General features: G+C 38.2%; 1 protein-coding gene and 1 non-coding gene across 2 annotated transcripts; one reads left to right on the top strand and one right to left on the bottom strand.

Annotated features, from left to right (window-relative positions):
• Nucleotides 1–1,027: 1,027 nt before the first annotated feature.
• Nucleotides 1,028–8,376, bottom strand: LOC131253429 (protein trichome birefringence-like 33). The gene is made up of 6 exons (XM_058254417.1): nt 8,052–8,376; nt 7,743–7,953; nt 3,856–4,027; nt 3,387–3,586; nt 1,976–2,134; nt 1,028–1,527 (listed from the first exon to the last, which is right to left on the bottom strand). The coding sequence occupies exons 1-6, from the start codon at nt 8,218–8,220 to the stop codon at nt 1,188–1,190; spliced, it is 1,251 nt and encodes a 416-aa protein (XP_058110400.1). The 5' UTR covers nt 8,221–8,376; the 3' UTR covers nt 1,028–1,187.
• Nucleotides 8,377–23,988: 15,612 nt separating this feature from the next.
• Nucleotides 23,989–24,095, top strand: LOC131254570 (small nucleolar RNA R71). The gene has a single exon (XR_009175690.1). It is a non-coding gene; the product is annotated as a small nucleolar RNA R71 (small nucleolar RNA).
• Nucleotides 24,096–26,312: the final 2,217 nt, after the last annotated feature.

Raw genomic sequence — 26,312 nt, 5'->3', positions numbered from 1 at the left:
TTCAATCATTTTCAAGGTCCAAATAGGATTTTTAAGTAAAAACTTTTTATTTTTAAAAACTTTCATTTCACTATTTTTAAGGTTTTAAGAGTTTCCAAAGCTTTTGTTTAGTCATCTTTTAATTAGGATTAAATGTTTTGTCTATTTTTAGTAATTTTTACTATTTTGAAAAAGTATTTTATTTGAAGTCAAATTAGGATTTAGGTTTTTTTTTTTCTATATGACATTAGATATGTTGTAAGCAATACTTTATTCAATAATAACATTTTTATTTCTGGTATTCTGTTTTTTTTTTTCAAAAGACATTGATCTCCTCTTTTATTCTTGCAGTTACTATGTTAGGTGTCACCTTATCAGACACCCCAGCTGTGCAAATGTTTGCCCCGTCACAAAGATCACTGGGCCTGAAAATCTGCCCAATCGACTGGGTTAGATCATCATCCATCTATTGATTTCAATGGTATGGCCCACGAAAGACTGGATCAGCCCGATTTTCAGGCTAGATGATCTTCATAATGACTAGACGTTTTGCATATCTTAGTCATTCTACGCATGTGATCCGCTGTGATATTCTCCTACTGCATTTCAACCATTGCTCGGTTTCCTGCTCAACTTCCTTAAAGCCCCATTTACATATCACTAATGTCGTGGCTAGCATAAGTAAGGTCACAATGATTTTTTGGTTGTGATCCATCCGTGTGGTGTGACCCACTAGATTGACGGTTCTGATTGTTAGGATAGGTCACATAGCATCATCATCTAAGTTTTAAACCAATTAAATGGGGTCAGCTTGATAGATTACAAATATATAATCTAATCTACATGTACTAATCAACCTAGACATGTGTACTTTACAATAAAGATGCAAGACCACAAAATGGCCCCCAAAGATCAACGAATGAGATTATCTAGACACAAATATGGTTATTTTCAATGGACAAAATTACATTATTTTTTTTCCACAAGTTCTCAAGCATTTTTTTAAAAAAAAAACAAACAAACAAAACAAAAAAAAACAAAAAAAACAAAAACAAAAACCAAAAAAAAAAAAAAAACAGATTTGAAAGAATCAATCTATATATGCTTGATATTATTTGCATCAAGCAAAGTGGACCACAATCTACTTGATCACCTGGCTACCAAAAAGATATAGATACAAGGAATTGAATGAGTGGGCCATCAAACATCTAAGGATAGAAAAGCTTGGCGTATAGGAGTTCATTCCAAGTATCTTGAAGGCCAGGCAAACACCAATGGACACAATCAGCGTAGCTGACCGGATTCGCCAACTGCTCGGCCGTTAACGGACTCCATTGCTTCTTGTAGATCATCGTGTGCGCATCCTTCCGATAATTGGATAGCTGGGTGATGTTGATGACTGTGATGGGCACCTTTGTTTCACTAAATACTTCAGTAATCACCCGCATTATGCTTTTGCTAGATGAAATTCCCCAGTATTTAGGATCTTCGATCGGAGCCGTCTCATTGTAGCAGTTTCCACCCGGCTCACCTCCCCACTCGGCACTCCTATCGACCATCCAACATCAGATTTCATGTACTCTTTTCGATAATTCCTTTAAACTTGATGATCTACTTCTCCATTTTTAGTGAAAGATTTTGGGTGAAAATGATCCAGGTTGGTGGGCCTAGGCCTTGGTGGGCCCATCTTGGAATCAAGCTAAATCCAGCCCAAACTGAGGTGGGCCTTTGATGAATATACTCATTTGGGGCCCAATCAAGTCCATTTAACCAAATAAAATTTTCAAGCCTTTGATCATTCCTTGTAGATTAGCTAACCGGACCCACACGTATACAATCTTTTGATTTCTTTACAAAATCCAGATATTGTATTAACAGCCCAAGCCCAGCCCAATGTGGGCCATTTTGAAGACCCAACGGGGCAAAAGGGACTATTACTACAAGCCCAAGGGAACTTAAATAACATTTGAAAAAAAAAAAAAGATGATTTACTCACTTCTCATGGGAAGGTGACATGCTAGTGAAGAAGACCCTAGTCTTGTGAGGATCCATGTTCTTGTCCACCCATTTTGTCATACTCTTCAGTGTCATGCGATAAGCATCTTCTGTTACCATCTCGATGATATTTTTGGGATCATCATTGAAGGACCCTCGTCTGTCACGGATAATTCATGGAAAACCAATTACAAGAAATTAAAATCGGAGCTTCGGATAATAAGATATTATGAATTGTCAACTCATCCATGTAAACCTAGGTAAAATGGGGTTTGGTATCAAGCAGATAGTCGTTGAACTTTTGCCTAGCAATCATTGAAAAAAAAAAAAAGAAGAAGAAGAAGAAGGTAGCCATGAATAGCTAGGATAATGTAATGGTGGTGATGATGCTTCGTGATCACCATCTTTACACAATACATGTAGCTTCTTACTTCTTACAATTGGGTTGCATGATTTGATAATCTAGACCATTGATTTTATGTCCCATTGTAGATGGACCATGCCCTAAAAGTTTCTTTGGTTAAAAGATCATGACCACCAATCTTGGGACTTTTTCAATTGAGTTTGTAACTGTTATAGTGAGGGAAATGGTTAACCCAGTCAATAAACCTTTTACATCAAAATTCAAACCATTCGAGGGTGTACTATACAATTTTTATTTATTTTATTAATATAAATAGTGAAAGGGGAGTGGAAACAATAACCCATTATCTTCTCCCTCTTAGGACCGTTGTGGTATCTCATCTTAGCCGTTTATTTGTAGGCCAGAAATTGCAAGGGTCACCATTGTTCTGTTGGATGATTTTTGACGCATAGTCCATCCACCATCTTGGGACTTTCAAAATTGTGTTTGGACGGTTGTTGTCTAAGATCATCATCTTCCTTAAGGATAACTACTCCTAATCCACAGAGCTTTTCTAGACGAATCCACGAGGGATGAAAACAGAAATAATTTCTAATAATTCAAGATAAATTGATTGATTATTATTTTTTTTTAAAATGAAATTATAATCCTTTAAATACTGAACTCAAACCTAGAATGAAGTTTTATAATCAAACTCCAACTCAAACTCCTTTAAAAAAACGTGGCTAATTATAATAGTAAACTTACTATTTATATACAGTCATGATTCCCACTAGACTTAATGGTTTTCAGCCAAAAATAGCAAGTGTTGTGTATCTCTTCTTAGCTGTCTATTTGTGGGCCACAAATTGTAAGGTTACAATTGTTCCATTGAGGTGATTTGTAGGCCATGGTCCATCCATTGTGGAACGCTACAAACCAATAGTCTAAATTACCAAACCAAGAATTGAAAAAATAAAGGAAAAAAAAAAAAAACACAAACAAACAAACTCAAGGTCACATATCGCATATCATATAATTCATCAGAAGAACATAGATAAAAACTTACAGGATCTTCATCTTCATGCCTGTCATCCACCAAAGATAGGTATTGAAGACTATAATGTCGATTCCCTTCCAGTACTTAGCATGTTTTTCAATGGAATCCTCTCGAACAATTCTGTCTTTGACGCGATGTACAATCGCATTATCGGAGTTGGATTCCATTAGGAATGGGGCCCAGTAAAACTCGATCGTAGCATTGTAATCCTAACAAGCATGAAATGAAGGTCCAAGATGAAGAAATTTGCGCAATGTAGATATTTAGAGTGTTTTGATTCTTTATTGAACTGAATTACAACTATGAAATGAATATGCGCAAAAATAGACCAACGTGGCCTAGTTCCTAATGGCACTTTAGTCACAATTTTGGTCTATCCCACTTTATTGAATTGAAATAAAGTACAATTCAATTCAATTGAGCATCCAAACACACACTTGTTACGCAATAAATTTATAAGGATATCATTTCATGTTACCTTAGCTCGGAAGATGGTGAGCGAATCGAAGGTCTGCATTGATTTTGCATTATCGGGGATGATAGAGTGAAGAAGGCAAACCATGGAGACGTACTGGCCCCGATTAAGGGAGTCACCGACGAACATCATCCGCTTCCCGCGTAGCATTTCCCACACAAAAGTCGCATTGACGCTGTGTTTTGTAACAAATGCATATCATAAGCTATGACGATGAAGAAAAGAGAAAATCATGTGGAAGCTAAAAGAATATGAAGATAAAATAATAAGGTTAATTAATTATTAGTAGTCTGCTAATTGTAACATGTATAAGGCAACCTATCTAAGCTGTCCATTAGGTGGGTCATCTGATCTGGTGGGACATGTTTACGAAAGAAATGGATGGCTTTTGAAAAACACTTAGTGGTCCATTTGTTTATAATGTAGTAGCCGAGGTCGTGAGTGGAGCAGCCTGATTTTTGAGCCATGGCATGTGCATGGTGGTACCCACCTGATGGACCACATCTAGATCACATTGATCAGATGGTTCATACCATCAGATATATAGACTCATTTGTGGGGCTATGGCTGATATTTTAACTGAATGGTTCCAAAACAGCTACAGTTGTAGTGAAGATTGCCATGAGAATGACTTATATATACACCCAGATTGGAAGATCCTAGCTGTATAACATTTGGCCTATGGGTATTTGATAAATGGGCCATCAAAGGTGGGGGTCCCCATTATCAACAGCTTGGATAGCTAAACCATGGGCGCCCCACAGAGTCCCACTAATACAAAACTAAAAACAAAGGTGGTATTATATATACTACCTTGATTGACTGACCAAGCTTGCGCCCTACTTGGGAAGCCCCAGGCAGGCCCATCGTTTTCTTTTCCTTGTAGGCCCTAAGCCTGCCCCAAAGAGTGGGGCCCGGGCAGGGCCAGGCCAAGGTCTGTCCAAGCATTGCCCGGATAGTAAATCGTAGAATGGGCCCAATGAAAGTCCGTGCGGAAGAGTCAGTCCTCAAGATCTGATGGTCTACACGATATGGGGCCTCCATAAAGCCAATGATGAACAGTTCAGGTTTAGCGGTCCACTTAACCAATAGGGGAGTAGATGGGTCTAATCACCCCTCTTATTTTACAATATAGATTATCTGATCTTATCCTTATCTCCTCATCTAAATATTCATTTAAAGTGTAATTCAATTTCATAAGAAAGAAAGATAAATAATTAATAAAAATAGGCTAAATCTCTTGGGACCCACACAATAGTGTTGCACACAAGTGGGCTCCATGGGCCTACGTCCAACACCCAGCTTATGAGAGTGACAATGGGCCAGGTAGCCCGCCTGATATGCTGTGACCGATCCAACTTTTTTGGGCTTGGCTTGGACCTAAAAGCTTCACCCATGGGTCAAGCTTGGGCTTTGCATGCATGGTCTAATCTGTTTCTGAGTCAGGCTTGGGCTCATATCATTTTAGCCCAATCCAGCCCAGCGAACCCAACCTGACTTTATAAATAGGTCTTATATCCTTAACTATGCCATTCCATTCCACTTCGGCCCATCCACCTGGAATGTAGCGACTTCATTTCATTCCTTTAAAATGGTTTTGTTACTTTTTCTTTGCTTATACGTGTCCCACTTGATCAACGGATAGATTAAGAACATTTCAATCTAGATCGTTGATTAGGTGTGCCCCGTAATCTTCAAAATTGAAAAGTTCCTAATTGTCGCCCACAAAACAATGGTTAGTGTTAGTATTAGTGTTGTCAAAAGGAAAATAATTAAATCATCAAACGGTTGAAATATTTCATTATTAGTTATTTGGTTGTTCAACTCCCATGATGTGTTAAGTGACAAAAATAACGTTTGCCTGTCGTTTTGATGGAGGGTTTTTTTTTTTTTTCAAGATTCGATGGATGGAATTTTGAAATAATTAAAGGGACTTGTTAACAATTTTAATTATTATTTATTTTTTAATATTTAATGAGTAGATAATATTATTATTTTTCTTATTTGTAAATATATTTTCTTATAATTTGATTAAGGAGAAGAATTTTTTACATTTTTAAATAGAATGCATCTTAGCTTTTCTTATAATTACTAATTACTAATACATCCTTCAATACAACACCAGCCATCTTTTCAAGGATGCTTTGTTTAACAGAACCAACCACCTGCAGTGGGCTGTATACTAACTTGTCATGCAACCCCATCTTTCCTGCCAACTTGTCACTTGTGTAGGGAAATCTGCACCATGAAAACTATTATCTTCATGAGTGGATCAATCTCCACCCATCTTGAAAATCAGGCTGGTGGGCCATACAACTGAAACTGATGGAAAACTGATGGTTTAGCATAACATGCAGGTATGATTCACCTAATGAGTGGATCATCAAGAAGTCAGCATGCAGCTAGCTGTAGGTGACCAATTCTATTTGTTTAACAGAGGGAATGTAGAAGTTAGAGAATTTGGTGGGGTTATGAGTTGGAAGCCAGCTTACCTACCAGAGTATAAATAACAAATCTTTAACATATCTAATAAAGGGTATTTAAGAATACGTAGGACAAGTCCAAACTAGTTCATGAAGCACCAGGATCAATAGAAGTTGGAACCTAGAGCTAATTTAGGGTAGAAACAGCTTCACAAATACTACAATATGATGGCTATAAAATTATAATCAGTTATCAGAATTACGCACATATATATATATATATCACATTAAGTCACTTTTTCTAAGGTAAAACACATTGGAATTCCACCCATTGATGGCCTGGATTCTTAAAAAATGCATGAAAAATGTTCATCTAATAGGGATACACGTTGCATTCCTCTTACATGTGGCCTATATCAGATCATTCAAACTCTTTGCCATATGATGTATGTCCACGATAGTTGCATTCTGAACCGTTTAGATCTCGCGCAAACTTTCGACACATGTTGAATATTTCTCTAACACGTGCAGTTCCCTACTAGTTAGAATGTATCCATGTTCTCTTCCATTTGACAAACATTTTAAGTTATATTCAATTTAAAATTATAAAAACTCCGTATAGTAAACCTTCTCAACGGTTTGGATCTTGCACAAACTTTTGGCATGCCTTGAAAATTCTCCGGCACGTGCATGGGTGCATTACTGGGTAGAATGTACGTAAACTTCTCTTGAATTTAAGATATAAAATTGAATAAAATTCAATTTAAAATTTTTAAAATCTATCTTATAATTGTGACAGATTAAGAAGAAACATATACAAACCATCTCAAGATGAAATTCCTACTAACTACAGATTAAACCGTATGATCGATTTAGAATTATACGGCTGTGATATGGCTATAAATTCAAGTATATGCCCTTTGATCATAGCCATAGATGTGATTTTCCATCAGAATGTATAATTAATTAAGAGAAAAAAGAATCCAATTTTTTAAACCAAAAAAGGAAAAGAAAAAAAAAAGCATTTCATCAAAGAGAGGCATCTAAATGCTACCTTCATGCCAACATGGCAAACTTGTGTCGTCCGTCCATCAGATGGGTCCCAACATGCAGATGCATCCTTCCAAAAATCATGGTGGTCCACTCATCAAATAGGCCATGGTGCTAGAAGAAAAAGGATGACTTAGGAAAACTTAGCAATTTGTTCTACCTATCCATTTCTTTCATAACGAGTACAATCAACTAATTGGTGGATCCAGGCCTGATTTTCATCAAGGTCATCTACTTGGTGGGACCCACCTAATGGACTGCTTCAATATCACCACAATCTGATGATAATTAAGTAGCTAATTAACTAAGAAAATGTGTGAATTCATTTGATCAATGGATGAAGAAAAACATGAAATTTCGATGCGACAACAAGAAATAAAAGAAAATAATTCACTTAACTTCAATCAGCATTACTACCTTGGTAGGGTACATCCATGAGGCTGCCATCTCCAATGCTGGTACCCCTTATCAGGCCTTCCATGCTCCTGACATGTCAGCTGAGGCTGTATGTATGGACACTCCGACTCGTCGTACATCGGCCGGGCCGCCTCATCATAGACCCACTTGCCGTCGAAGATGTTGCACCCTTCATTAGTTTTGCCGACGGCGAACGGCCAAGAAATATTCTCTGTGGGCCAAAAAATAAAAATAGTAATCAAACAATCTGAATGGCCTGTTTTTTTACGTAAATTCAATAAAATCTTATTGGTTTTGACATTTTTGTACCTTTTCTTGATGTGGGTTGTGCTTGTTGTAGCTGCTGGATACGTTCAAATGGTTGCCTGAAAATGCAGCTCAAATCCTCACCGTAGAGAATGGCCACAAAGAGGAGGAAAGTTAAGGGGAGAAGATAGGAAGAGAATCGATTCTTCTTGAGGGTGGAAGTGGGCTTCATTTCATTTGAGCTCTAAAGGGTCTGTTTTGCATGTGTCATGTGCTTTGTGACATTAGCACATGCCCATGAAAACAGACGCATGAAGCTGTGGATACAAGTTAATGAAATTCAATACATCTAGGACACTATTATAATCTCTCTCTCTCTCTCTCTCTCTCTCTCTCTCTCTCTCGATTGGTTTTCTTTAATAAAATACTTTCTCTATTGATTGGTTTTTTTAAGTAAAATAAGTGGACGATTGTAAGTTTTCTCTTCTATAAAATACTTAAATACAATAAACAATGTTATTTTATGTTATTTAATATTACCAAAATAACCCTCTTTATTGTTTTTATTAATCTTGATTATAGAGTAGCTCCGCGGGGATTTTATAAAAAAAAAACTACCTACCTACTTGATATAAAATTTACATTCCAGTATCTTTTTTTTAAAAGGTTTTCAATAAATAACCATTGATTTAAGTAATTATCATTGGTAGTGGCATACCTTCCCTTACAATTTTTTTTTTAATTTAGGTAATTATTACGGGCAGTGGTGTTATTTTCCTTTCTTTTTTTTTCCATGGAAGTTTGGGTTCAGCTATGAGAGCAAACGGGTGGGCAACTCAGGTGGGCTCCACTGATATGTGAAATACGCCCAAAAAATCATCTTATGTTTGGCCCAAGACCCAAAAATCAGTCTTATACATTATTCAAGTTGACAAAATAATTGAAAACAATGTACAGTGCAACCCTTTTTCTCCAAATTGTTTCCCTTGATATGGCACCTGAATCACAAATAGGCTTGATATTTGGGCCGCAAATCTAAATTTTGGTACGCATTTAATGGTTGGAGTTGATTTTGTATAATTATGGCAGTGGGCCTAAGAAAATCAAGGTTGGACGTCTATCTCCTAATTTTTTTTCCTTTAGTGTGGCCCACTTGAATCACTAGTCAAGTTAATCTTTTATCCCTAACCTTAATGTGCGATTACAAATCAATAATTCGGAATAGATCTCACATACACATCAAGGTGGGGCTGATATAAAATCAAAGGTGGCATCCTCTCCTACCGTTCAAGAAAGAGATTTCAAGGGAATTACACGAGACACAACTGTCTACGTATTGAGAACTTTTTTGAAAAAAGTATGGGAGTGTAGAGTATATATTAAGTAGGTAGGTTTTTTGTAAAATTAGCTAATTACTAATTGGAACATGGTTTCGAATAGTTTTTTAATCTTTTTTACAATTAAAAAACACCAAAATTAAAAAGAGGTTTTGTAAACAACTTAAGAATAACCAAAATAGTTTTTGTAAACATCAGGCCGTATGTCTTGTTTTGGACGTACGGTTTGGATCAAATGTTTTTGTTGAGAAAAAATAATAAATAAATAAAATATTTGTTTCCGTTAGACAAAGGTAATAAGTTAACATAACAACGACAAATTTAGTTGTGACTTCCAATGCAACCAAAAATCATATATCAATACTTTCAATCAATAGCTCAAGTCACACTCTCATAATTTATCATCTCTCCAGAGAATCCACTTCAACTCTTCATACTAAATAAAAGTACAAGACTTTGAAGTTAGTTAAAGAAAAATATATCTATCATACTATTTTCAATAATTCATTTTTCGTAACAATGAAATACTATTACTCCTCTCAAACATACATGATCAATTACAAATATCTATGATTTATCTTCTTTATAGAAGTCCTTGAAAATCACACTATAATAATCATTTATGAGCACTTCCAGGATAGTGGTGACTCATCCACCAAATGTGTGAAAGATACTTAGAGCTATCCAGACCATCCGAAAGTATGGGCCATTGAGGATGAAGCATAAAATAATTTCAAATTAAAAATTTAAATTTAAAAAAAAAAAAAAAAAAGGTCTTTCCAGGACCATAATTTTAAAAATGTTAGTGACTCATCCACATAAGTGTGCAAGATATGTACATCAAGCCTTACCACCCAAATCAATGGCCTACCGTAGATGGAATGTATGTTGAAAACCCCATTAACTCAAAGATTAAAAAATGCCATGGACAATTAAGAAAAGGATGATCAATGGTCCAAATTAAATGAGTAAATCATTTAGTTAAGATAGTTTAGTCAATGTAAACTTCAACATACAATTCATTCACAATGGGACCCACTATTTGAATGGTCATGATTTCTGTTCACCTGTGGCATGTGCACCCCAACCAAGGCCGGCCACAATTTTGAAAGTTGTGGTGAACTATCACCAGAAGGTCCAGTCCCGGGCCTTTTTTATTTTTTTGTATTGAGAAAATGTGCATTGGTGTTCATGATTAGAAGGGTATTTTAGACATTATGAAAAGGGTATTTTAGTCATTTAAAAAGAAAGGGGGCCAGGTAAGTAAGGTAGTGGGAAGCTATCATGTTCTGTTTTCTTTCGGTAGAAGGAAAGATGAGTGTGAAGATTGTAAATCATGATCTTGACAGGAGTTGTAAGGTTTGGATGCATCACACCATGCTGATGCATCTATCTGTGCCAGTTGAGACCACGTTTCAGTGATCCAGACCGTCTATATGATGGGCCCCGTAATGGATGAATTAAGAACCAAAAGTTTCCCAATGCTGGATCATTCCGTCCATCACATCAGAAGCTGTTATTCCCGACCGTTGTTGTGTTATCTCTACAACCATTTATCTGTAGGCCATTGATCAAGAGCTGGGATCTACTGATCTGGGAGAATTTTTGGTCAATCATCGATCTACTGGGTGTTCCTTCAAAGCAACGGTCAGGATCCCACGATCATGGACCCTACATGTACAAACTGTTGGATCGGGACAATGCAGGGTCTGATGCATCAGGACCCCACAGATCCCTGGTATCGTGATGGTTGAGAGCAGGAGAGATTGTGTTCGTGTGTTAGGTAAAGAGAGGGTAAGGATTTGGTGGCATTTCAAGATCGGTGGTTAGAAAGACGTGTACTGAATACAACCTAAACCAATCACCTACAACCAGGTGCATGAGAAGTTAACATGCAGCCCCATGTTTTCCTCCAACTTTACACATGTATGGAAAATCTGATCCATTCAAACGATGAGAAATACTAATAAGATTACGTGGAAAGAAAATATCATTATTCATTCATCAGAAAGACCACACAATTGAAATCAATGAAGATCTGATGATATGATTCAAAATACAGGTGTGGCCAATGTAGTATGAAAAAATCTGATATTTTCCACAGATTAGTGATATTCCTGTTATGAACATATTTTTCACGGTTCAGATTTTCCACAAATTTTTGTGAGAAAGATGGGGCGCATGCTCAGTTACATGCAGTCGGATGTAGGTGATCGGTTCTCTCTCTTTCTCTCGCTACTTGCAATGCTACTCGCGCGTGTGACTGCTCGAAGCACGTGCTAATTTGGCAGTCATGTACAAAATCTGATCCATTCATCAGGACGATATTTACTGATTTTGTGTCCCGTTAAAAAATTTCATTCAGATCAACTCATGAAGGGTTCCAGGAGCAAATTTCAATTTGGCCCGTTGGTCAACATTTTCAACTGTCCATGTCTTCGTGTATGTTTGGCCCATCTGATTAGAGTACCTGACTGAGTTTTGAACCAGATCATACAAATGGCAAGGCCCACAGGATCAATGGCCAGTACTATACATACTGCACCATATTGACGTGTGTGGATCGAGTAGGATTATACAGTACTTAGACGAGTAGCTGTGGTATTCCTTTCATAGATTCGGCGCATGTGCATAAGAAGGAATCGTGTATTCTCTCGTAGAATAATTAGGACTTGAATCCGCCCGCCAACATCCGTACGACGCGGTGGACAAAACACCCCAGATCTGTGGGGCCCACCCTGTTTTTAACGTGAAATCCACTCTGTTCATCAGGTGCCCTTCTCCTTTTCACTGTAAATCCCAAAAATCAGCCTTATACAAAAGGTCTGGCAGGCAACATCACATGGAACAATATAAAATCACGGTTAAAATGTGTCCATGTGATGTGGCCGTTCTCAGTCGTAAATCAGGCTGATTTCTGAAGTAAGTTTTCATCATGGTGGTTCTCACCTGATGAACGGTTCCGATGGAATACAAACCCCATTGTAGGTCTGCCCTATGGTTAGCATCCCCTCCCATTGTTCCTCGTGATGTGGCCGAGCCGATTTGTGTAGGATTATTTTCGATCCAAAGCATAAAATCAAGGGCCACACCTAATGGACGGACTGGATTTTACATACAACGTATTCGCCTCACAAATGTTGGGTGTTGTACGCGCTGCCTACAACAGGTGTTGTACAGGATCCCGATCCGAGGAACAGATCATGACTGCGATGCACGCGCATGAAGAAGAAGTAATGAGTAGAGACCAATGGTGGGCCCCATTATGAAAGGGCCACAGCCCAAAAGTCTCACAGATTCTCTACAGTGAAACTAAAAAGACCATCTACGAGAAGCAAAAGTTCCAACGATCAGATGGTCAGGATCGTCCTACAATAGCCAATCCATACCATGGCCCTCAATAGTGGGGCCCATTGGAAGAAGAGTTTATGGCCCTTAATTGTAATGATGTAATTCTTAATCCCAATAGACTTAGTGTTACCAAGAAAACTATAAACTAGCCAAGCTATGTGGGCCCCACAATAATATATGTGTTTTATCCACGCCTTCCATCCATTTTTTCAACTCATTTTAGGTCACGAGCCAAAAATTGAAGCAAATCTAAATCTCAGGTGGACCACACCACAGGAAATAGTAGAGATTGAACGCATACCGTTGAAGACATTTTGGGAACTATGGAAGTTTTGGATCAAGCTGATATTTGTGTTTTCCCTTCATCTAGGTACGTGTGACCTTATCTACAGATTGGATGGCAAATAAACATTACAGTGGGCCCAATGAAGTTTTTAGTTGTGGATGTTTAATCAATATTGTTTTCCTGTGGTGTGGCCCACCTGTGATTTGGATCTGCCTCATTTTTTGGATTCATACACTAAAATAAGATGGAAAAATGGATAGGTGGCTGGATAAAACACATACATTAGTGGGGGCCACAGAGCTTTGACACCAGCTAGCTGGCTGGTGTTGGATCATTAGCCATGCCGAGTCTATCCAAATATAGGTGTGTTTGGATACACTGTCTAATCAAATTACAATTTCCCTTCCATTCATATTGAGGACCTTCACTCCATATCTCAATTACATTACTTTCAAGCTAGACTTGAAAAGAAAAAGTGCAATTTGCTTGTGCATCCAAACACCACCTTACCTTGGCATCACAAATCAGTAAGGCCACCAAACCAAGTGTATCAGGTGTGTCAAGAAAATTAATTAACTAATTAATTAATTTTATATATATATATATATATATATATATAAAACACAAAACTTCATCATTTGTATTTGAGTTTATGCATATGCACCCCTCCCTTTTAACTATATAATACAAAACTCCATCTTTTTTAAAATTTGTAAATAACAACTTTCTTTGTTCATTATACATAAATCCCCAAACTGTCACTATTGTTTGATGAAAGCTTAACTAGCATTAGTTAGAAGTTACCGAATTACGTTTTTATACCACCTAAGCTGAAATTTTAGTTAGTTAGTTATATTGAGACACATGATGCTAATGATTGCATTAGTTGAATAGTCATGGCTTTAATTGAACCGTTCATATCATCGGTCCACATTTCGATGTGATTTAGACTAATAATTCAATAATTTGATTTGCTAATTAAAGAATCAATTGTCATGTTTTTGTACACTCAAATCAAATGTCACATAGCGCGTATCACAAAGGTTGGTGTATGGCCATTGGAAGGCTTTATCATGGTGTAAGTCATGTTATGGTAAATGATCATTTAAACATGTTAACAACTCAAAGTAACACCATTTACAAATCCTCACATCATAATTTAACCATTGAGGACTCTTTCACAAATACATGAAATATTGTGTTATTTATAAATACTAAAAGGTTAGGAGTGTTGTCGACACCCCACCCAAAATGAGAGCGAGTTTATTCATTAGTCTGTGGCTAAGCTTCAATAAAAATGTTTCAGGAAAACATTAGAACCATTAAAAGATCACAATAGTTGGGTAGAATACACTTGGGATAGTCACGGAAACTACTGACGAACCTGATTGATAGATTAGGGGGCCTAACCAATCCGATCTTAATCAAAATACCCATGTCCTTTAAGCAGTCAAGACGTGCATCACCCAAATAAAAACACTTCCAACCAAAATAAAGGGACCAAAACCCAACCGAATTGGTAGGAATGGACCCTTAACCTGACCCAAGATTAACCAAAGATCTAGATCGGTGGGCCCCAAGCTCATTTGAACTAAATAATGGTCGATGGTCCATGATTATCGAGAGGATTAATCAGCCATACACGTATTTAATCAAGCCACATTTTCAGATCCCAATGGTGGCATGCAAAACTCGCTGAGATTTGATCAACTCAATCCCGAGCACATATTGAACACGGCTACTAGATCGGATCGGTTGAAGTCAAACCCGATGAAGCACAAATTACAATCATACACCTTGGCTCCAAGAATCCTCAGAAGCCCTGCATAACAACTGATGCATGAAATTAAAAAAAAAAAATTTAAAAAAAAAAAAGTGTAATGCTCCAAACTCTTCAATACTCGAGTATCAAAAGTTCTCGAGCGTTACCGTGAGATTTAACATAAAACGTACATAAGTATGATACCAATCTACCTATCATCACCTTACGTCTGCTCTCCAACATGAATCTGACCACTGAGAATGATCTCCATTCAATAAATCAAGCAATCTAACCATTGATTTGAAGACAAGACCATTCACATTTGATTTGACATATAAACTTTCCCTTAAATAAATTGGTAGATAACTCTTCATTCATAATTATTTAGACATAAGTTCTTTTATAAAAATTGTCCAAAAACATGTTTACAATCATGTGGAACCAATGGATCTTCCAAAACTCCTATATAGCAATAATTACGAAAATGTCATTACCCTAGACCCTTGAATACTAAATCATCGGGTTCTCACAATCCACTTGACGTGAAACTTCACATCAAACCTAATTACTTCAAATAAACAGTACATACAAAAACTCGGCCGTTGGATCAGTGAGATCGGCAATTTAACAAACTTTCAATCAGGATGGCCCATTTGGGGGCCAGCACTGTTGCCTGCTTCGAACACTGACCCTAATAACCGCCAGTCAAAACCAACGGATGGAACGGATCTACACCGAAACACCCATGGACCCCACCTAGGAATCATGCGCATACAAAGGCCACATACAACCACACCACACCGTACCTGGAAGTCGGTCAAGGAGTCCTTGACCTCACAAAACACACAAGAACGGAACCGACCATGAACGATCGTCCGCTGGCAGTTGCATGGGCCACCATCATCATTTTTATGAATGATCCAGACCGTTCATCACAACAAGCAGGAAACACCGACCAGACCTTAGGGTTCTCCGCATGAGGGCCAGACTACCATGTGCGAGCGCAACCCGTCGTGGATGTTGGATACGGTGATTTCTGCAAATCCAAAACCGTGTGCATATCTTATGAGCAAGCTATTAGATTAGATTTTTTGTTTTCTAAGATCAAATTGCTAGCTGTGTAGATTTCTTTCTAGATTTTTCTGGATTATTTTTCTTTCTTTAGCTACCCCTAGGATGAATCTAGACAGGGATAGTTTAGTAATTTCACACAATAAGAAAGCCTATAAATAGGCAGCAGTGTAATACGATTTTTAATTCAATTCCAATCAGCAGTTTAAGGCTCTTCTTCTTCTTTCAGTTTTCAAAGCTTTTTGATTTTTATGGTGGTTGTAACCACTCGTCAACAAAAGGTGGAGTTTACAACCCAACAAAGTGGTATCAGAGCTACTGATCCTTGGGCCTCATCAGTCGTAAGAAGGAGGTTCTACACTACCTATTTTGGGTCTGCAATACCCAAGACAAATCAGCCGTAAGAAGGAGGCTCTACACTACCTGTTTTGGGTCTGCAATACCCAAGACAAATCAGTCGTGAGAAGGAGGTCTCGCACTCCCTGTTTTGGGTCTACCAGATTTGTTTGATACGTCAGTTGTGGTGGGCCCATAACCCACAGGTCCATTTTTTTTATCATAAACAGTTTCCGGCAAAAAAAAAAAAAAAATCTGCTTTTAAAAAATCCGATTGAAAAAATCTGTTTTCAAAAATCAGATTGCAGCAACAATCTGTTATCAAAAAACAAATTAGATTGCAAAAAAAAAAAAAAATCTGTTTGCGAAAAAAAAAAAAATCTGTTTTAAAAAATCAGATTTTAGCCAAAAAAAAAATCTGTTTAAAAAATATTCAGATTTTTTCTTTCATCTATATTCTTTTTTAAAAAAATCAGCCATTTTTAAAAATATATATATAGAAAAGATGGCTAGCACAATCCAGCCGCAGGTTCCTAAGTTTTCAAAGGACAACTATGAAAAATGGTGCATCCAAATGAAGGCATTGTTCGGTTCGCAAAAATTATGGGAGATTGTCACGGATGGGTATAAATAACCCACTATGGAAGAAGAAGCCGCCTTACCAATGAAGAAAAGATCGCTCTAAAAAATTAGAGGAAGAGAGACAATAAAACTTTGTTTCTCCTCTATCAAGAGTTGGATGAATCCACCTTCAAAAAGATTGCCGAAGCAAGATCAAGCAAGCAAGCATGGGATACTCTTGGCACCATCTTCAAGGGTGTAGATCGAGTGAAGCGGGTTCACCTTCAAACATTAAGAGCCGAGTTCGAAGCAACTCACATGAAAGAAGGTGAGAATATTACTGATTATTTTTCACGTTTGCTTGTAACTGTCAATAATTTGAAAAGAAATGGTGAAAAGATTGAAGATATCCGAGTTATTAAAAAGATACTTCGATCCCTCACAACCAAGTTTGAGCATGTGGTTGTGGCGATCGAAGAATCAAAAGATATTGAGAAACTCTCCATTGAGGAGTTAATGGGATCGTTGCAAGTTCATGAGCAACGAATGCAGAAGAATGCCAGTTCTATGCCGATGGAACAAGCTTTAGAGTCAAGATTGACTCTGAATAATAATAATGGTGGACGTGGAAGTTCACAACGTGGTGGACGTTTTGCTAACAATTGTGCAAGAGGCAGAGGGTGCGGATATCAACAAAGTCATGGCCAAAACCAGCAGAAAAATACCAATTTTCATGGAAGAGGAAATGGTAGAGGTAGATCTACGCGTGGACGAGGAAGTACAAAGAACATCCAATGCTATAACTGCAACAAGCATGGCCACTATGCATCTAATTGCTGGAGCAAGCCGGTGACTCAAGACGAGCTATCCAACTATGTTGAAGCATCAGGCCATGAATAAGAAAGCTCCACACTTCTCCTTGCACAGGAGAAAGGTAGTGATCAGCAGGATATATGGTATCTCGACACGGGTGCAAGTAATCACATATGCGGCGACAAGAAACTCTTTGTGGAACTCACAGAAAGAGTTCATGGCGATGTAACGTTTGGAGACTCATCAAAAACGCTTGTGAAAGGTAAAGGTAAAATCTAAATCTTTCAGAAGAATGGTGTTCCAAACTATATCTCCAATGTGTACTACGTGCCTAACATGAAAAGTAACATACTGAGTCTTGGACAACTCCTCGAAAAAGGGTATGTCATACACATGGAGAACTCTTCTCTTTCCATTAGAGATATGCATGGACGTTTGATTGTAAAAGTCCAGATGGCGAAGAACCGTATGTTTCCTCTCCATATAAACACAATGCTTGAGAAGTGTTTTTATAAAAAAGCAAAGAATGATTCCTGGATGTGGCATCTTCGCTTTGGCCATCTAAATTTCAGTGGCCTGAAACTTCTGTCCTCATCAAGCATGGTGCATGGCTTGCATACTATTGAAGCATGATCTTTTATTTAAACCAACACGATTTAAATGATTTTTAAACTCGCAAGTATACGAATCAGATGCAGATACGGTACGTATTACGAGATCGTTCCCACGAGGACTGGTCGTCACAATTCAAATCTATGATTCTCCTTAACTAATCCAACAAATAATGGAATGAATTACTAAGCACAATTTTATGAAAAAAAACAATTAATTAAGAACAGGGAAGAAAATTCAATCAGAGAGAGAGCACTAGGACTTTCGAATCCACCCCTAATTATCCTAACCCTTGTTTTGTCTGTTGATTCACCTTGATCTAGATTGATACCACTTATACAGAGAAAGCACAATCTGTGTCCTTAATCGGGCATACAAACTGTCTAATTCCTTTAAGCAATGCCATGAATGACATATCCCATATCCTTGGTCGGGTACATGGAATGTACATTCATTAAAGCACCCTGTTTCTTCCTCTATAGGAAACTTGTTCTTGATCAGACACAAGCACTTATAATAAGCATCCAACCAACATCCATATATATACTTTAATCAAGTTCATAGATGGAGAAGTATAGAATTTAAACCCATAAAGCCCACTTAAAGAAAGAAACAAATTAATTGAAATTCAAAGTAAATCAACCAATACAAGAGCTAATCAAATTAGGGGCTTCATCTCAGCCCTAGCTGAGAGATTAGTGACCCATAAAATCCATAAAAAATATTAAATAAAATTCATAAAAGAAACGTCAAACCAAACAATCTCTTTCTCTCTTCTTTCTTCTCTTTCTTCTCTTTCTTCTCTCCCTTGCTCCAGATCTGGAATCCCCTGGTTCTGAATGCCTTTCCCACGTCCAAAACTCTCCTTCTATAGCTGCTGGATGGCTGGGGTCGGTGGCAGAGTCGTAGAAGGACTCGAAGTGCAATTTTTCGCAGCCGTGATCGGTGGGCCCCACAGAGGCATTTTCTGGAAAATCTACCCCGTCCATTGGATTCAGGACGAAATTTCAGTCAAGAATAGGTGGTTTTGAAGGTCCATTAGCGCGGTCCACAGAAGAAATCTCAAAAAAACTCAGTTTTGAACGTCCCGGGGCAGTCTACTTTTGGCCTCTGTACCGCACACGTGTGTACGCATGGGCGAGGAATGTCAACATGGTTTTGAAGCTTTCGAAGCCTTCTACACGATGGACGGATCAGATCTTCCATCTGATCGAAGATGGTGGGCCACAACCGCCCGGAAGTCAGTTCTTCGCGGACGTGCGTAAGCCTTCGCACTTCCGGCGCTGTGATGCTCGGTGGGCCCCACATAAGCGTTTTCGGGGAAATCCACCCCGTCCATTGGATAGAGGACGAGATTTCGTTCAAATATGGATGGTTTTGAATTTGCGTGGACGCAGCCCAGAGAAGAAATCAGAACAAAATCAGTTTTGAACGTCACAAGACGGCCTGTTTGTGGCCTCTGTATCACGCACGTGTGCACGCATGAGCACAAACTGCAAACATGGTTTTGTAGCTGATGAACCCTTCTACATGATGAACGGCTCGGATCGGCCGTACGTGTTACCGGTGGGGCCCACAGCAGTCCGTAAAAAGCGGTCTTTCCGCCCGTTGCGGCGCTGGAAACGGAAAGTTCCGTTTTTTGAAAGGAATCGGGTCAGCGCTGCTGACCGACGCCGGCTTGCTCGGTGCTCAGCCGGTGGAAACGTGCAGTGTGCACGCTCCTCATACACAGGGCCCACTGTGATGTTTACGAGAAATCTACACCATCCATCCTCTTTATCATGGTAATTTAGCCGTCAATACCAAGGTTGAGGCAGTTCCAACTATCAGGTGGGCCCCAAATTGGAGATTAATAGGCTGATCTATCCGTTGGACCACTTCCCGAGCTCTTCAATGGCTGAAATTTAATATGTACGGTTAATTTACGGCCCTCATCCCATGTATGAAGTTTCGAACTGATCGGATAGCGGGAACCATGTGATCTTGCATTCTGGACCCTTTTCGGGCCCCTTTGGCTTGCTTTCCTCAGATCTCGGGCGTGTAAAATCTTCATTATTGGTTCTCTGGAGTCCATCCCGTGCTCTGGAGGCTTTGGATCATGAAATCCATGCCTTTAACATCAATTTTCAATTAACGCTCCTGACTTCATCCTGTAACAAAAATACAATTAAAATACTCCATTAAGCATTATCATATACGTAAAATCTGGTAATTACCAAAAACTTGATGTTTTGTTTAAACCAACACAACCCCCAACCAGCATTTTGCTAGTCCCGAGCAAAGTATGCGAAAAATAATTTTAGAAATAAAAGATGATTCCTGTAACTCAAGTAACTTGTGAACAGACAGCTGAGATGTGAAAATTCTAAGATTCATGAATGGTAAGTAGAATTTTCTCCTGAAATCAAGCTCACAGTAAACTTCATAATCAAGTTCAACATATTAATCCATTAATTAGAACATTTCTGAACATTGAGCTCCATGAATGTAAAGTGTAATCTCGACTTACAAACATTAAGAGATCCAATTGTCAATCTCATGATATCATTGGTAATTCGTGACAACCAAGCTTGAAACCAACACTTATCTCACAGATTAATTTTTAATTTTACCAGCCTTTGATTTTCTTTATGAGCAGTAACGCAAATGAGGGGAATCGAATTCTTACCTATAGGGAGCAAACCTATGGCGAAAACTCGTCGCCTCATTTTTTATAAGTCAACTATGGAGAATCAAATCTATACCTATAGGGAGCAAACCTATGGTGAAGATTATGTGACTTAGCCTTTTAATTCTTCTTTTTACCAAGTTAATCATTCAGTTATCGAACCGAAAGCTTAATGTGTAAGCGAGATGTGATATGTGAAATCATGACTCAATCAATGTTTACAACGTCTAATCATGGATTAACAAATCAAAATGGACTGTGAAATCAAGCAGATGGCCGAATCCAAGAGTCATTAGTTACCAACATCATGTATCTTATAATGGTAAAATCACAACTATCCTTCAAAATCACTTTGAATTCAATAGAAATTCCAGAAAAAATTTTAAAATTTTCACAAATTTTGCTCAAGACCAAGAAAATACAGATTAGGTAACCTAATCTCCCACCCCCAACCTAAAATCTACATTGTCCTCAATGTAAAAGAAATAATCATGCGATGCACATGGAACAACGAATAATAAAAGAGGAATGAGGGAAAGATAGTACCTGGACGGAGAATCAAGAGGCTTCCCAAAATTATCAATGTAAGAGCAAGTTAGGGCAAGAGAGAAATTAACAGAAGCAAAAATAACAAAAAGAAAAAGAAAAGAAGATCCTACCTATACCACTTTCGCAGGTGCTCTCGATTGCATTTAGCGCATGCAACAAGCCTTTAAACCCCTAGGTTACCCCTAGTGGACGAGTTGTAGTCTCGTGAGGGTTTGCAGTAATGTTACCCACAAACATTGAAGTAACTAACTAAGAAAAATGAAAATGAATGAAATAAAAAGCAATACAATAAAGCAAAAGGCTGGGTTGCCTCCCATGAGCGCTAAGTTTAACGTCTTCAGCCAGACAAGAACGGACCATGAATGAAATAATCTTTATAACCAGGGTCCGCCAAAGAAATTCCCTCAACACTTTCATTAACCGATCCCAGACAAGTGATGTGAGTTCCCATGAACTGTGCTATCTGAAATAAGGCAACTGACACTGTCGTCAAATAATTGAAGGACTTCTGCTCGAACGACTTCTTCTATGTTAGGATCACGCTTCCTTTGCATGTTATGCGATATTACCACAGCATGATCCATCCATACAGTGGGGCATACTCCCTGAATTTTTTCTATCTTCCGTTCAATTGCTGCCTTATATGCTCTAAGAACATTAAGCAGCCTGCTCGCCTTTGTCTTCTCAGAGTTACAAACTGTGCTGTCAGGAAGAGTCTCAGAGGGATGAAGAGGTTCCACTTTCGCTCTCCATTTTTCAGTCTCCAATATAGGAGTAGAGTCGAGCAATGCATTGACTTCATGGATGGGACTATCAATGTCAAAATCCATGCCCGATTGTGCTAAGCAGGTCTCAAGAGGATCTTCAAAAGATGTACGGAAGGAGTCCTGCACAAGGCTCTCGATCATGTCCACTTCAAATATGTCATCCAAATCTGAGGGTTGTTGTCCTGCATTAAAAACATTGAGTTTAATATTCATGTTACCAAAGGACAATTTCATAACTCCATTCCTGCAATTGATAATAGCATTAGATGTGGCCAAAAATGGACGACCCAAAATGACTGGTATCTGACTATGAAGATTCTGGACAGGCTGAGTATCTATAACTATGAAATCCACTGAAAAATAAAATTTATCAACCTGGATTAACACATCTTCAATAACACCCCGGGGCACCTTGACAGATCTATCGGCTAGTTGTAATGTTACCTTAGTCGGTTTCAACTCACCAAGTCCTAGCTACTCATAAACCGAATATGGTAACAAATTGACACTCGCCCCTAAATCAAGTAATGCCTTCCCGATCTTATGATCTCCTATGCCGCAAGAAATGGTGGGAGCTCCTGGATCCCTAAATTTAGGAGGGGTGTTATGTTGAATCATGGAGCTGAGCGCTCTGCAAGGAAGACTTACTTATGAACATTCTGCTTACGCTTTTGAGTGCATAAATCTTTAAGAAACTTAGCGTAAGCAAGGACTTGCTTGATAGCGTCAAGCAACGGGATGTTGACTTGCACTTTTTGAAACACATCCAAGATTTCATCAAAGTTATTTCTTTTCTTTATTGGTGCCAGACGTTGAGGAAAGGGTGCTTTGGGCACATAAGGTGGCACATTAGTAGCTCTTGGAGAGTCAGAGAGCTTTTGGACTTTGGATGCATTGGTATGGCTCTCTGCTTCATCTTGATCTTCTGTTTTAGAATTTGATTCATCCCCAGGCATCTCTATTCTGTTATCAATCTGCTTGCCTGACCTAAGGGTAGTGATCGATTTGGCCTGTTCATGATATTGCCCTTGGTTGGAATTAGAGCCAATCTCATACTGTCCCTTTGGATTAGCCTCAGGTTGGCTAGGGAGCTTGCCCTTCTCTCTCTCACTCAATGTGGCAGCTAGTTGACCCAATTGTACTTCCAGCTTGGCAATGGATTGTGCATTTGCATGTAAGCTTTGCTGGTTGGCCAGTAAGGTTTGTTGGGTGTCTTTTTGGAATTGGAGAGAACTCTGCATGAAAAGATGGAGTGTATCCTCAAGAGATGGTTTCCTTGATTGTGTAGGCAGTTGTTGATATTGTGGAAACTGTTGAGGTTGTTGACTGCCAACTTGGGAGTAAGGTTGCATAGGAGGATTTCCAGATGGTCCTCCTTGTTGTGGTCCTTTTGCCCAAGAGAAATTTGGATGTCTAGCCCACCCTGGATTATAGGTGTTTGAGTAAGGATCATTCCCAGATTTTTGAAAAGTGTTCATAGCATGAACTTGTTCAGAGAGAAGTTCTGGGAATGCTGCACCAGATGGACAAGACTGCATAGGATGGGTATGACTAGAACATGTGGCATATGCCTCGACTTGAGCTGTTTGTGGTGGTCCATTATTTAATACCAGAGCATCAACTTTCTTTGTCAAGTTATCAAGCTTGGCGCTCAGCTCTGGCATGACTCCTATCTCATATATACCACCTCTCTTTTGTGGTTGGGGACTTCTGTCACCTCTATTTGAATAATCCCATTGTTGGGAATTTTCGCACAAGGTTTCAAAGAAGTTCCACGCTTCGACATCACTTTTGGTCATGAATGACCCTCCACTGGTGGCATCAACCATGCGACGGTTCTGTGGTGTCAGACCGTCATAGAAGTATTGAACTTGTTGCCACTTCTCAAAACCATAGTGAGGACATTTAAGAAGCAAGTCCCTCCATCTTTCCCAACATTCATGAAAGTGCTCGCCCTCTTTTTGTGTGAAGTTAGTAATTTCCCTACGGAGGGCATTGGTTTTGTGAACAGGGAAGAACTTGTTTAAGAACTTCTTAGACAGTTGGTCCCATGTAGTGATAGATCCAACTTCTAGAGAATTCAACCATGCTTTCGCCTTATCCTTCAAAGAAAAAGGAAACAGGCGTAGGCGGATCGAATCGTCTGAGAAGTTTTGGAACTTAAAGGTGGAGCAAATGTTTAAGAATTCTTTTACATGATGATATGAGTCCTCCTTGTCCAATCCATAAAAGGATGGCAACAATTGTATGACTCCAGGTTTAAGTTCAAAGTGTGCTGCCGTAGTGGTTGGCAACACTATGCATGAAGGCGCATTAAATTGGACAGGAGCTGAATAATCTTTGAGAGCTTTAACTTCAGTCTCATTCGCCATTTCAACAGGATTATTTCTCAATCTTTCACGAATTGTTCTTTCAATCTCAGGATCAAACGGTGCTAGTTCTATATTCAGAGATCTACGTCCTAGCATAAACTATGTTATTGCAATGTAAGAAAGAAACTAAACTAAGAAGCAACCTAAGAGAAATAAAACTAGACCTAGAAACTAAGAGATTCTAAAACAAGTTAAAACTATGTAAATAAGAATGGGAAGAAAGAACCCGGAAAAGGAGATGATTGATGTATGAAGAATAGGGAGCTCCTCCTTTTGAAGACAATGTTATTTAGCAGCTTCCTTCCTCAATTCCTGTAAACAAAAAGAAAACAAAAATAAATTAAATTTACTAAAATAATGCTAGAAAAAAAATCCTAAGCAAGGGAAAATTTCTAAAAAATAGGAAATTAGAAAATAAGAGAGAAACTTTCTAAAAAAAATAAAACCTAAAGACTCTTCTAACAATAATAAAACTTAAACTAGAAAATAGAAAGTTACTTGAAAGAAGAATCAGAGTCTAGAATTAGAAAATAGGAAAAAATAGCTTAGAAATAGAAACTTTCTATAAAAAAAAATAAAAAATAAAACCTTAATTCTAAAAATAGAAATTAGAAAAAAAAAATAGAAAATTTGGAAAGAGATTACCAAATTAGTAGTTTATGTCAGGTCCCTACAAAACAGGAAATAGGTTAGTTTCTAAAGTTAGTAAAAAAAACTAAGACTATGAATTATGATAAGAGAGAATCCCAAATTCAATTTGGAACGAAACAGTCCCCGGCAACGGCGCCAAAAACTTGATGTTTTATTTAAACCAACACGATTTAAATGATTTTTAAACTCGCAAGTATACGAATCAGATGCAGATACGGTACGTATTACGAGATCGTTCCCACGAGGACTGGTCGTCACAATTCAAATCTATGATTCTCCTTAACTAATCCAACAAATAATGGAATGAATTACTAAGCACAATTTTATGAAAAAAAAATAATTAATTAAGAACAGGGAAGAAAATTCAATCAGAGAGAGAGCACTAGGACTTTCGAATCCACCCCTAATTATCCTAACCCTTGTTTTGTCTGTTGATTCACCTTGATCTAGATTGATACCACTTATACAGAGAAAGCACAATCTGTGTCCTTAATCGGGCATACAAACTGTCTAATTCCTTTAAGCAATGCCATGAATGACATATCCCATATCCTTGGTCGGGTACATGGAATGTACATTCATTAAAGCACCCTGTTTCTTCCTCTATAGGAAACTTGTTCTTGATCAGACACAAGCACCTATAATAAGCATCCAAACAACATCCATATATATACTTTAATCAAGTTCATAGATGGAGAAGTATAGAATTTAAACCCATAAAGCCCACTTAAAGAAAGAAACAAATTAATTGAAATTCAAAGTAAATCAACCAATACAAGAGCTAATCAAATTAGGGGCTTCATCTCAGCCCTAGCTGAGAGATTAGTGACCCATAAAATCCATAAAAAATATTAAATAAAATTCATAAAAGAAACGTCAAACCAAACAATCTCTTTCTCTCTTCTTTCTTCTCTTTCTTCTCTTTCTTCTCTCCCTTGCTCCAGATCTGGAATCCCCTGGTTCTGAATGCCTTTCCCACGTCCAAAACTCTCCTTCTATAGCTGCTGGATGGCTGGGGTCGGTGGCAGAGTCGTAGAAGGACTCGAAGTGCAATTTTTCGCAGCCGTGATCGGTGGGCCCCACAGAGGCATTTTCTGGAAAATCTACCCCGTCCATTGGATTCAGGACGAAATTTCAGTCAAGAATAGGTGGTTTTGAAGGTCCATTAGCGCGGCCCACAGAAGAAAT

This window comes from Magnolia sinica, chromosome 8, assembly GCF_029962835.1.
Source record: "Magnolia sinica isolate HGM2019 chromosome 8, MsV1, whole genome shotgun sequence".
Lineage (NCBI taxonomy): Eukaryota > Viridiplantae > Streptophyta > Magnoliopsida > Magnoliales > Magnoliaceae > Magnolia > Magnolia sinica.
The sequence above is the reverse complement of the archived record's forward strand: the minus strand, read 5'-3'. Positions and strand labels throughout refer to the sequence as shown.

Coding starts and splice junctions, on each gene's coding strand:
- LOC131253429 (XM_058254417.1), bottom strand. CDS start 8,220: ATGAAGCCCACTTCCACCCTCAAGAAGAATCGATTCTCTTCCTATCTT. Junction 2,135..3,386: donor GGCATGAAGATGAAGATCCT/GTAAGTTTTTAT, acceptor TATCCGTGACAG/ACGAGGGTCCTTCAATGATG. Junction 1,528..1,975: donor ATGTCACCTTCCCATGAGAA/GTGAGTAAATCA, acceptor GATGGTCGATAG/GAGTGCCGAGTGGGGAGGTG.